We start from the raw sequence: 12639 nt of genomic DNA on the forward strand, positions 1-12639 counted from the left end.
ACGCAGGAAGTAGTGCAGGGATAAAAATGTGGGAATTCGAGAGAAAAAAATGTCAGAAATGTAAAGAATGTTTTCCTTGTACAGTGAATGAAAGCGTATTAGAAACAACGTAACCGGAAGACAACTGTACATATAATACAAGTGACCAGTAACGCAGAAACAGAAAGTTTGGTCACCCACAATGTACTGCTTTTAAAAGAACACTGATGTATGTTCACTTACAAAACAAATAGACAGATAGAATATTTTGGAAACTTACCTGTTGAAGGTCAAGCAACAGACAACCCCGGTGGGTGGGTCAGGCAGGGAAGTGGAATTTTTGGGGCAGGTTTCTGTGAAGAAATATCAGTATTTGTACCCCCTTGGAAGCGCAATGGAGGGCTGGAATTTCAGGAATTAGCTGTGGTATGACATGAAGCCTGGAAGGCAGAGAAAAAGACTTGGGGAAAGAAGGAGGCAGGACTGACCGGTCAACATGTAATGAGGGAGGGGGATCAGAGGGGAGGGCCAGGGCTCCGAAAAGCAAAAGAAAGCCAGCCTCGGAAGGGAAAAGGAAATCCATCAAGAAAAACGTGTGGATTATCATTGCCGCTGTAAGGAGAGGGACAAACACACAAAGGGACAAAGCTTTTGCGAAACCTTATCAGCCCTCTTATAATTATCTAAAGTTGTGAAATAACCCTAAATAAATACCCCTATTGGCTTTTTTTATATGACACTATTCGAATAATATAAATGTGATAAATAGTACAAATTACTAGGACATTACCTATAAATAGGCTGTGTACTTAAAAAAAATGTGTAATGACCTTTGGCAAAATATGTTGATATATTTCGTTTAGTTTAGAATAATGATTTTTCGTTCGATATCATTAGTTATTTATTTATAGCAAACGTGGAAAATCGATTGTGCAATTCATCTTTACAGAAAGCAGAATACCTTGAGCACTGACTGTTAACTGGACTCTGAACAACTGGAGCCTGTCAGGTTTGAATTAAATAGATAATAGAGCGCCCTCCAGTGGATAATATAGGTAATTACCTAACAGGTAAGGTTTCAGTTGTGCATTGTACAGTTCCATCTGAAATCAAGTCAGTAACCTTTTGCATGTCTGTTCAAATGAAAACAATTACGTGACCTATAAAACACATAACATATTTGAATAAGCAGTTTATAACATTGTGATAGCTGTTTGTCTATAACATCCTCTGCAAGATCAAACACAATCAAATAAACTTAGGGTATTTCTTAATAAAAAATAATACAGGTTTATAGTGAAACTAGTGTTGTTTTAGATTGACATATATTGATTGGTCGTACATACTGAACATATTTTTCTACAACATCAAGTCCATCTTAAACATGGCTCTTTTCATGAGATCTGATTTCACACTTCACCCACTTGATTCATTTTTGCCTTCATCCAGGAATGATTTTCTGATCACTCCCCTCTCTTTTTCCTCTTTTTGGCATACACCCAGTCCATTCCATAGTTCACTCTCCTATCACAGTGGTACATTTCCTCAATAGTAACCTAGAGTGCTCTACAATCAATCGTCTGATCAGACTACATAAAGTCCATCACAAACTACAGGAGATTTTTTTTGCTTTCATTTGAAGGAGAAAAAAAAGGAAGAGAAAGTTATTCTAGAAACTATACAGTATAAATTAACGTATAAGCCTCCTGTTAACAAAGAAGTTGTACTATTTTTTTTAAAGACAAAAGAAATATGTGGAATGTTTAAAAGCTACTGTACAAAATTGAATTATTCTTAAGCCACCCAGCGATATCCTCAGGTTCTCATTGGTGCCTTTCGGGATCGAGGGTGGAGTCAGTCATTCCTGAGTGACATAGAGGGAGGACCCTCTATATACCAACTCTAGGAAGGGAAATGGGCTGTGCTATACAGTACATCAATGTACACTATAAAGACTGACCGCTTCACAAAAGTAAGCTCTCCACAATAGAGGCAACGGAAAGACACTCAGTAACCTCAATGGAGAACGAAGTTCCTTAATGGGTCTGTGTCTTCAGGCTAGGACAATATTCATGATTTTTGGTCCGATTCCTAAACCAGGGAGTGTTCAGTCCTTGCCCAGTATGTGTCCATAAGCTTGTGGACACACAGAATCCCCTACTCCATGCATTCCACAGGGAGTTCAGGTCCTTAGACTTCTTTAGGCGAAGTGGTTTGTTCCTCTACCTCTCTTGAACATGCTCTCTCTCTCATGGAGTTCCTTCCTGAGGCATCATTTCTTGGACAAGAATTTCATCTTATTTCCTGAAAATGAAAACAGGCAACAGAACCGGATAAAAAAAAACGTTGGTGTGAGAGGCAACCCTTTCATACATTGAGGAGGAATGTAGTTTCACTAATGTATCACAATTTACAATGACAATTGAATCAGAAACTATTATCCAGAGTGACTTGGGATATGATCTATGTAGGTACTAGAGTGGATAGGGTGTATGGTAGAGGATTTGGGCCTCACCTAGACCCTTGAGGAATTTGTTGACCCCACGTTGCTCGCTCCCTGGGAGAGAGTCCAGGTAGTCTTGTGACCTCACCTCAAACAGACCTGGACACACAACAACAACAACAGTAGAATAATGAGAACACATACACCTGTTAGACAATTGTGCAAAATTGTCATATAATTATGCATTTCAGACAGACTTACAGATTCCAAAAGCAGATTTATCTTATGGCAGTGCCCATAACCTGGTACTGTTCCCCCTCTCTCCGTACCTCTTAGACCCTGCCTGGCTGTACCCCCTCTCTGTACCTCTTAGACCCTGCCTGGCTGTACCCCCCCTCTCCGTACCTCTTAGACCCTGCCTGGCTGTACCCCCCCTCTCCGTACCTCTTAGACCCTGCCTGGCTGTACCCCCCTCTCCGTACCTCTTAGACCCTGCCTGGCTGTACCCCCCTCTCCGTGCCTCTTAGACCCTGCCTGGCTGTACCCCCCTCTCCGTACCTCTTAGACCCTTCCTGGCTGTACCCCCTCTCCGTACCTCTTAGACCCTGCCTGGCTGTACCCCCTCTCCGTACCTCTTAGACCCTGCCTGGCTGTACCCCCTCTCCGTACCTCTTAGACCCTTCCTGGCTGTACCCCCTCTCCGTACCTCTTAGACCCTGCCTGGCTGTACCCCCTCTCCGTACCTCTTAGACCCTGCCTGGCTGTACCCCCTCTCCGTACCTCTTAGACCCTGCCTGGCTGTACCCCCCTCTCCGTGCCTCTTAGACCCTGCCTGGCTGTACCCCCTCTCCGTGCCTCTTAGACCCTGCCTGGCTGTACCCCTCTCTGTACCTCTTAGACCCTGCCTGGCTGTACCCCCCTCTCCGTACCTCTTAGACCCTGCCTGGCTGTACCCCCTCTCCGTACCTCTTAGACCCTGCCTGGCTGTACCCCCTCTCCGTACCTCTTAGACCCTGCCTGGCTGTACCCCCTCTCCGTACCTCTTAGACCCTGCCTGGCTGTACCCCCCTCTCCGTACCTCTTAGACCCTGCCTGGCTGTACCCCTCTCCGTACCTCTTAGACCCTGCCTGGCTGTACCCCCTCTCCGTACCTCTTAGACCCTGCCTGGCTGTACCCCCCCTCTCTCCGTACCTCTTAGACCCTGCCTGGCTGTACCCCTCTCTCCGTACCTCTTAGACCCTGCCTGGCTGTACCCCCCCTCTCCGTACCTCTTAGACCCTGCCTGGCTGTACCCCTCTCTCCGTACCTCTTAGACCCTGCCTGGGTGTACCCCCTCTCCGTACCTCTTAGACCCTGCCTGGCTGTACCCCCCTCTCCGTACCTCTTAGACCCTGCCTGGCTGTACCCCCTCTCTCCGTGCCTCTTAGACCCTGCCTGGCTGTACCCCTCTCCGTACCTCTTAGACCCTGCCTGGCTGTACCCCCTCTCCGTACCTCTTAGACCCTGCCTGGCTGTACCCCCTCTCCGTACCTCTTAGACCCTGCCTGGCTGTACCCCCCTCTCTCCGTACCTCTTAGACCCTGCCTGGCTGTACCCCTCTCCGTACCTCTTAGACCCTGCCTGGCTGTACCCCCCTCCGTACCTCTTAGACCCTGCCTGGCTGTACCCCCTCTCTCCGTACCTCTTAGACCCTGCCTGGCTGTACCCCCTCTCCGTGCCTCTTAGACCCTGCCTGGCTGTACCCCCCTCTCCGTGCCTCTTAGACCCTGCCTGGCTGTACCCCCTCTCTCCGTACCTCTTAGACCCTGCCTGGCTGTACCGTACCTCTTAGACCCTGCCTGGCTGTACCCCCTCTCCGTACCTCTTAGACCCTGCCTGGATGTACCCCCCCTCTTAGACTCTGGCTGTACCCCCTCCGTACCTCTTAGACCCTGCCTGGCTGTACCCCCTCTCCCGTACCTCTTAGACCCTGCCTGGCTGTACCCCTCTCCGTACCTCTTAGACCCTGCCTGGCTGTACCCCCTCTCTCCGTACCTCTTAGACCCTGCCTGGCTGTACCCCCTCTCTCCGTGCCTCTTAGACCCTGCCTGGCTGTACCCCCTCTCCCGTACCTCTTAGACCCTGCCTGGCTGTACCCCTCTCCGTACCTCTTAGACCCTGCCTGGCTGTACCCCTCTCTCCGTACCTCTTAGACCCTGCCTGGCTGTACCCCTCTCTCCGTACCTCTTAGACCCTGCCTGGCTGTACCCCTCTCCGTACCTCTTAGACCCTGCCTGGCTGTACCCCCTCTCTCCGTACCTCTTAGACCCTGCCTGGCTGTACCCCTCTCTCCGTACCTCTTAGACCCTGCCTGGCTGTTCCCCCTCTCTCCGTACCTCTTAGACCCTGCCTGGCTGTACCCCCTCTCTCCGTACCTCTTAGACCCTGCCTGGCTGTACCCCCTCTCCGTACCTCTTAGACCCTGCCTGGCTGTACTGTACTGCCTGGCTGTACTCCTCCGTACCTCTTAGACCCTGCCTGGCTGTACCCCCTCTCCGTACCTCTTAGACCCTGCCTGGCTGTACCCCCCTCTCCGTGCCTCTTAGACCCTGCCTGGCTGTACCCCCCCCTCTCCCGTACCTCTTAGACCCTGCCTGGCTGTACCCCCTCTCCGTACCTCTTAGACCCTGCCTGGCTGTACCCCCTCTCTCCGTACCTCTTAGACCCTGCCTGGCTGTACCCCCCTCTCCGTACCTCTTAGACCCTGCCTGGCTGTACCCCTCTCGCCGTACCTCTTGACCCTGCCTGGCTGTACCCCCCTCCGTACCTCTTAGACCCTGCCTGGCTGTACCCCCCTCTCCGTACCTCTTAGACCCTGCCTGGCTGTACCCCCTCTCTCCGTACCTCTTAGACCCTGCCTGGCTGTACCCCCCCTCTCTCCGTACCTCTTAGACCCTGCCTGGCTGTACCCCCCTCTCTCCGTACCTCTTAGACCCTGCCTGGCTGTACCCCTCTCTCCGTACCTCTTAGAACCTGCCTGGCTGTACCCCCTCTCCGTGCCTCTTAGACCCTGCCTGGCTGTACCCCCCTCTCTCCGTACCTCTTAGACCCTGCCTGGCTGTACCCCCTCTCTCCGTACCTCTTAGACCCTGCCTGGCTGTACCCCCTCTCCGTACCTCTTAGACCCTGCCTGGCTGTACCCCTCTCTCCGTACCTCTTAGACCCTGCCTGGCTGTACCCCCTCTCCGTACCTCTTAGACCCTGCCTGGCTGTACCCCCTCTCTCCGTACCTCTTAGACCCTGCCTGGCTGTACCCCTCTCTCCGTACCTCTTAGACCCTGCCTGGACCCTGCCTGGCCCTGTGGTACCCCCCTCTCTCCGTGCCTCTTAGACCCTGCCTGGCTGTACCCCCTCTCTCCGTACCTCTTAGACCCTGCCTGGCTGTACCCCCCTCTCCGTACCTCTTAGACCCTGCCTGGCTGTACCCCCTCTCCGTACCTCTTAGACCCTGCCTGGCTGTACCCCCCTCTCCGTACCTCTTAGACCCTGCCTGGCTGTACCCCCTCTCCGTACCTCTTAGACCCTGCCTGGCTGTACCCCCCTCTCCGTGCCTCTTAGACCCTGCCTGGCTGTACCCCCCTCTCTCCGTACCTCTTAGACCCTGCCTGGCTGTACCCCCTCTCCGTACCTCTTAGACCCTGCCTGGCTGTACCCCCTCTCCGTACCTCTTAGACCCTGCCTGGCTGTACCCCCTCTCCGTACCTCTTAGACCCTGCCTGGCTGTACCCCCCTCTCCGTACCTCTTAGACCCTGCCTGGCTGTACCCCCTCTCCGTACCTCTTAGACCCTGCCTGGCTGTACCCTCTCCGTACCTCTTAGACCCTGCCTGGCTGTACCCCCTCTCCGTACCTCTTAGACCCTGCCTGGCTGTACCCCCTCTCCGTACCTCTTAGACCCTGCCTGGCTGTACCCCCTCTCCGTACCTCTTAGACCCTGCCTGGCTGTACCCCCCTCTCCGTACCTCTTAGACCCCCCTGTACTCTCTCCGTACCTCTTAGACCCTGCCTGGCTGTACCCCTCTCTCCGTACCTCTTAGACCCTGCCTGGCTGTACCCCCTCTCCGTACCTCTTAGACCCTGCCTGGCTGTACCCCCTCTCCGTACCTCTTAGACCCTGCCTGGCTGTACCCCCCTCTCCGTACCTCTTAGACCCTGCCTGGCTGTACCCCCCTCTCCGTACCTCTTAGACCCTGCCTGGCTGTACCCCCTCTCTCCGTACCTCTTAGACCCTGCCTGGCTGTACCCCCTCTCCGTACCTCTTAGACCCTGCCTGGCTGTACCCCCTCTCCGTACCTCTTAGACCCTGCCTGGCTGTACCCCCCCTCTCTCTCCGTACCTCTTAGACCCTGCCTGGCTGTACCCCCTCTCCGTACCTCTTAGACCCTGCCTGGCTGTACCCCCTCCCGTACCTCTTAGACCCTGCCTGGCTGTACCCCCTCTCCGTACCTCTTAGACCCTGCCTGGCTGTACCCCCCTCTCCCCCCTCTCCTCTTAGACCCTGCCTGGCTGTACCCCTCTCCGTACCTCTTAGACCCTGCCTGGCTGTACCCCCCTCTCCGTACCTCTTAGACCCTGCCTGGCTGTACCCCCTCTCTCCGTGCCTCTTAGACCCTGCCTGGCTGTACCCTCTCTCCGTACCTCTTAGACCCTGCCTGGCTGTACCCCCCGTACTCCGACCCTGCCTGGCTGTACCTCTTAGACCCTGCCTGGCTGTACCCCCCTCTCCGTACCTCTTAGACCCTGCCTGGCTGTACCCCCTCTCCCGTACCTCTTAGACCCTGCCTGGCTGTACCCCCTCTCCGTACCTCTTAGACCCTGCCTGGCTGTACCCCCCTCCGTGCCTCTCTTAGACCCTGCCTGGATGTACCCCGCCCCCTCTCCGTACCTCTTAGACCCTGCCTGGCTGTACCCCCCTCTCTCCGTACCTCTTAGACCTTGCCTGGCTGTACCCCCTCTCTCCGTACCTCTTAGACCCTGCCTGGCTGTACCCCCTCTCTCCGTACCGCTTAGAACCTGCCTGGCTGTACCCCTCTCTCCGTGCCTCTTAGACCCTGCCTGGCTGTACCCCCCTCTCTCGTACCTCTTAGACCCTGCCTGGCTGTACCCTCTCTCCGTACCTCTTAGACCCTGCCTGGCTGTACCCCCCTCTCCGTACCTCTTAGACCCTGCCTGGCTGTACCCCTCTCTCTGTACCTCTTAGACCCTGCCTGGCTGTACCCCCCCTCTCCGTACCTCTTAGACCCTGCCTGGCCGTACCCCCTCGCCGTACCTCTTAGACCCTGCCTGGCCATACCCCCCTCCGTACCTCTTAGACCCTGCCTGGCTGTGCCCCTCTCTCCGTACCTCTTAGACCCTGCCTGGCTGTACCCCCCTCTCACCGTACCTCTTAGACCCTGCCTGGCTGTACCCCTCTCTCCGTACCTCTTAGACCCTGCCTGGCTGTACCCCCCCTCTCTCCGTACCTCTTAGACCCTGCCTGGCTGTACCCCCTCTCTCCGTACCTCTTAGACCCTGCCTGCGCTGCTCTCTCTCTGCGATGAACCCAGCGAACATCTGGGTCTCCATGAAGACCTCCAGGAACCTTTTCAGACTCTTTGAGGTGACAGCCTTGCGAAAGGCCTCGCGCTGAAAGTAGGACGGCGTGGGGGAGGAGGGGGCTCCAGACTCATCCTCTCGATCCCCCCCGCCCATGAAGAGAGGGTAGTGGCCCACCATTTCTACGAAGAAACATACAAAGGCCTCCGACACCACGGTACTGAGGGAGCTTGAGTCTGGGGAGAGAGAGGAGAGAGAGAGAGAGAGTAAGAGAGCCTTTCAACACGGAGGTCATATGCTTGCGTAATAAAAATATCAGTTGTCACATAGACCTTCATCAAGGCTGTATCGGTCACAACAAGACCCTTCTGCGAGACGTGTTAATATAGTAGCACTGACTCACCGGTGGGCATCTCACTGGCCAGTTCCTTCCTCTTGTCCAGAACATGTTCCAGAGCAGCCTGCAGCTTATGAGGCAGAATGGAGTCCTCGTCATCCAGCTGGATAGGAAAGACCGAGGTGTGAGAGGAAAGGATGACCGTGTCCCATGAGCATAGAGGTGTTGCTACATATATAGCTGTAGACAACTGTTTAAGAGATATACAGTATGTTGTTGGTCTGTTGCTATAGGTACTGTTGTTAGAGGTTTATACCTGTCTGAGGAAGCGGCTGTTGCCGAGGTCGACCACCAGGACCTAAGGAGAGAGCAAAGGGCAGGGTGATGTCATTTCCTGTCAGTTTGGCAGCCTCAGCCCTTTCTCAGAGTAGAGACCATTGTTTAATGGAGGAAAGAGTTGAGGTCAGGGGCACACACACACACACACACACACACACACACACACACACACACACAGTCAGCTGGGCTCGGGAGTCTGGTCTCACCTCCTCTATGGGCAGCTCTTTGAGACTGGGTAGGGAGCTGGATAGCAGACCCACAATGAAGGGTGTGGGGGTACACACTATGTCCAGCATGGCAGGGGGCAGCACGGGGATGTAGGTGTGTTGCCAGGTGAAAGGGTAAAGTAGAGCAACCACCGCATGGCAGCACTGAGACAGAGTACTGCAGAGAGGGGAGAGAGAGAGCAGGGGAGCGAGGCAGAGAGATGACTATTGTTGATCAAGCACATTGCTCATTTGTAATACTCATATATATTGCTTTGGCAACAGTGGCAACCACCCATTCATGCGAATAAAGCAGTTGTTGAATTGAGAGAGAGAGAGAGATGGGAGATGTATATTTGGAAAGAGAGAGAGAACAGGGTGTCAACTACTAAAATCTAGTCAAATGATATAACCGCAGCATGTCTTCAATGTAGTTCCCGTTTCTACCACAAGATGGTGTTAGCAGATTCAAATGTGATTACCCAATACTTATTTTGGAACATAAAACTGAACATTGCATTTTTAAGCATGGCTTTAATGTATGAGGAATTGGACCGTTTATTTTTTGAAGGGAGTGGGATTTAAGACTATAAAATATATACTGCGGGAGCGAATGAACTAACACCACACTGTTAACTTAATGCCTCCAATATGTGTGTCTGTTTTCATTTCATTCATTCAAAAACAATCAGTGATTGCGAGGCCAGGTTTCCACTCGTTTCAATGCAACAGTAGAAAAATGTCACAGTGGAACGACACACAATCTATTGTGGATTCACAGGCATTTCAGGTGGGCTTTTAAAAAGCAATGAAGTAGCACACTACACAGAGCAATGTACTGTATATCCAAGAAAGCCTACAGTATTTAGCATGTCAAGAAAGACCAACGTAGCAATTCAAGGGTTTATCTCAATCAATAGCAGGTGATTAGTGGATGCTAGTGTGTCAATTGGTTGCACAAACACCAGTCTTACAGCTTAACTTTATACACTAACCCTGTCTCTGGCTTCCATGACACATTTCCAGAGAGAAATTATTGTTCCCTAGACGACTGTATAACACAACAGCATTCCTTCCTTAACACACTCTGTCTCTCTTTCTCTCGTCCAGGAGTCATCTGTCTCGTGTGTCTGACCGTCCATCGGTCTTGTGTGTGTCTGTCATATCCTTTTCACTGTCCGCTGCCTCTCACCTGATCCCACCTCACAGGTCCCAAGTCAGTAGAGGAGTAGCTAGAGAAGGTTGACTGATCGATAGCCCTGGCATAAACCCACAAGCCCCTGGTTCCTGTCCCTGTCCCAATAGCCCCAGAAGTTTCAGTCTTTTAAACATTTGAATGAACTGGGTAGGTGTAAGCTACTGTATACGGTAATAGCTCCTCCTTATATAGGGGCTATTGTAAGGGTCTAGGAGAGGGGGGGGGGGTCTTTTTGGACAGTGTCCCACCTGAGTTTGTCAGCGGTGAAGAGGACCCTGCGCTCCAGAAGCAGAGAGGCAAAGACTCTGAGGAGCAGACGCAGCGACAGAGAGGAGAACAGACACTCAAAATCGACATGTTCCAGACGAGAGTCAGACGGACGACACAGCTCTATCACCTGCAGGAGACAGAAGGAAAGAGAGAGAGGGGAAAAGAGGGAGAGGGAAAAGGAGGGAGAGAGGGATGAAGAACAAGAGAGAGATCTATATAAATACCCTATACACATCTAGACAGGATTCATAAACACACACAGGGTTAAGCACCAAATACACATACATAGACAAAGTGACATACTAACTAGATAAATAAGACCTCAAGTCAATTATGTTTTGAATACAGTAAAGTGACAGGGCCAGTTGAGGTCTGTGCTCTAGCCCCCTAACCCTGCTGTGCACAGCTATTCCCCCTCACCTCAGTGCCTGAGCCAGGCAGGAAGTTCTTGACAGTGATGGTTCTTCCCGGGGCTGGGAATGGAGCCTCCATGATGCCCCTCATGAAGGGCTGCACAAGGGCTGGAGAGATGGCCCTCCTCTTCTCCACCTCATCCAGGATCTGTGGAGTCATACACAACATATACATAATTCAATATGGAATAGAGTACATTACAAAGTAAACGAAGCATTCTGAAAACATACTGTATACACTATACACTCACACGCTCCCCTACATCGACAGATGTTTGCACATGCACGTTCACACAGATGAATCAGTAGCTCATTACAGGGGAGCCTAACCCACTATTCCACTGCGGTAACTACTTCAGCTGGGGTTCATATGTGTCTCTGTGTACTGGGGCCAGGGCAGCAGCCCAACAAGCCGCGGTGGGAAAGTGGCAACCAGGGAGAGGGAGGGTGGGGCTCTGTGGATGCATAGGGTGGTCCCTCCCTGTGGGGTCCTTTATGTTGGCTCCAGTCCCTCTCCCTGTGGGAGGCTGTGGGTGGCTACACTGAAGGCTGGGGGAGAATCTCAATTGCATACTCCTCGCGTCCTGTCTCCTCACTTATTTCTCAAAACCCATTGGAGGAGAAAGCCAGAGGTCCATCTCCTTCAATGGGTTTTTAGAAGGAGGCTCGGAGAGAGGATGCGATGAGTATGCAATTGAGATCTCCCCAGGAGTTTGGCCTGACCATGTGACCTGACCAGGAAAAACTGTCTCTCTTTGACCTAGGTGTATAGATCTATACACAGCAAATTCTCCAGTGTTAAATCTACGCTGTGTTAAAAGTAACACTGTTCCAGGGTCTATACAGGTCCACACTTTTCAGTGTTAAATGAACACACTGCTTAGTGTAAAGCCTTATTTGCACATTTCCCAGTGTGCCTTTCGAGTGAATTGAGTTACCACCCATGACTGACTGTATTTGTTAGTGGCAGAGACATGATTGTTGCATTCATTCATTTTCAGTCCTGTGGCCTTCACCAAGTGAGATCCTAAGCAAATATGTTATAATTAAAATATAATTATTTAAGACAATACAATACGTATTTCATAAGGCCTAGTTATACCCTAATACAGTGGCCTTATTGCTGGCTTGTAAAGTAAAGTGTAATTCCTATTGGTATCCAGCCAGAACGTCTTTCTGAACTCAACCTGCATTCAGAATGACTGCCAGGGTTGGGAAGACTAAGATAAAAGACTACCTAAAGCATCTAAACAAAATTTCAGTTACGGGGGCAAATAAGTCCAATGTATATGCAAAAACATAGAAAATCTTCTTTAAAAAAAAAATAGAGCATGCTGAATGATGGACCTGGTTTTGGTTTTGGTTCAACTCTGTTTATTAACACCAATGAATGTTAAACCAATGAATGTTAATTTAACATTACAGAGTTAATTTAACTCTTGAATCAACACTATACATGTTACATTGGAAAATCAACATTATGTAAAATAGGGCAATTTGCTGTGTTCACATAGTATACTGTACCTTGGAGAAGAGGTGGAAACAGCCCAGTCGACTGACGATGCAGTAGACCTCTGGCAGCCTCCGGATTTTCCCACTGGGCTGTGGATAGTTACACAGGGTCAGAACAAACAGCACATCAGAAGACATGAGAACCCAGACAATACTTGGATTAGACCTGTGCAAATAAGGCTCTCCGTCTTGAACTTATATCAGTGCTTTACCTGGACTGAAATACTGTAGGTGATGGTACTCATTTTGGGTACCGGTAGTATTTCTATTTAGGTGCAGGAGCTCCACAATACTTTTGAGCAAATATTCTAAAAGAGGAACAGGAGCTCAAGCAGTAGAAAACGTCAAGAACTGATTCAGATAAATAG

At 51.2% G+C, this 12639-nt stretch overlaps 1 protein-coding gene across 2 annotated transcripts in view; it reads right to left on the minus strand.

Annotated features, from left to right (window-relative positions):
* Positions 1–867: 867 nt before the first annotated feature.
* The window catches only part of LOC115144884 (DENN domain-containing protein 2A-like), a 58055-nt gene continuing 46283 nt past the window's right edge, over positions 868–12639 (minus strand). For both annotated transcript variants that reach the window (XM_065003050.1, XM_029685985.2), the window contains exons 12-20: positions 12284–12361; positions 10767–10907; positions 10325–10473; positions 8879–9056; positions 8650–8691; positions 8400–8496; positions 7963–8232; positions 2495–2581; positions 868–2283 (exon numbers count right to left, since the gene is read on the minus strand). In XM_065003050.1, coding sequence (XP_064859122.1) covers positions 2252–2283; positions 2495–2581; positions 7963–8232; positions 8400–8496; positions 8650–8691; positions 8879–9056; positions 10325–10473; positions 10767–10907; positions 12284–12361 — 1074 coding nt within the window. In that variant the 3' untranslated portion in view covers positions 868–2251. The remainder of the gene's footprint in view (positions 2284–2494; positions 2582–7962; positions 8233–8399; positions 8497–8649; positions 8692–8878; positions 9057–10324; positions 10474–10766; positions 10908–12283; positions 12362–12639) is intronic.

The sequence above is a fragment of the Oncorhynchus nerka genome, linkage group LG17 (genome assembly GCF_034236695.1).
Source record: "Oncorhynchus nerka isolate Pitt River linkage group LG17, Oner_Uvic_2.0, whole genome shotgun sequence".
NCBI lineage: Eukaryota > Metazoa > Chordata > Actinopteri > Salmoniformes > Salmonidae > Oncorhynchus > Oncorhynchus nerka.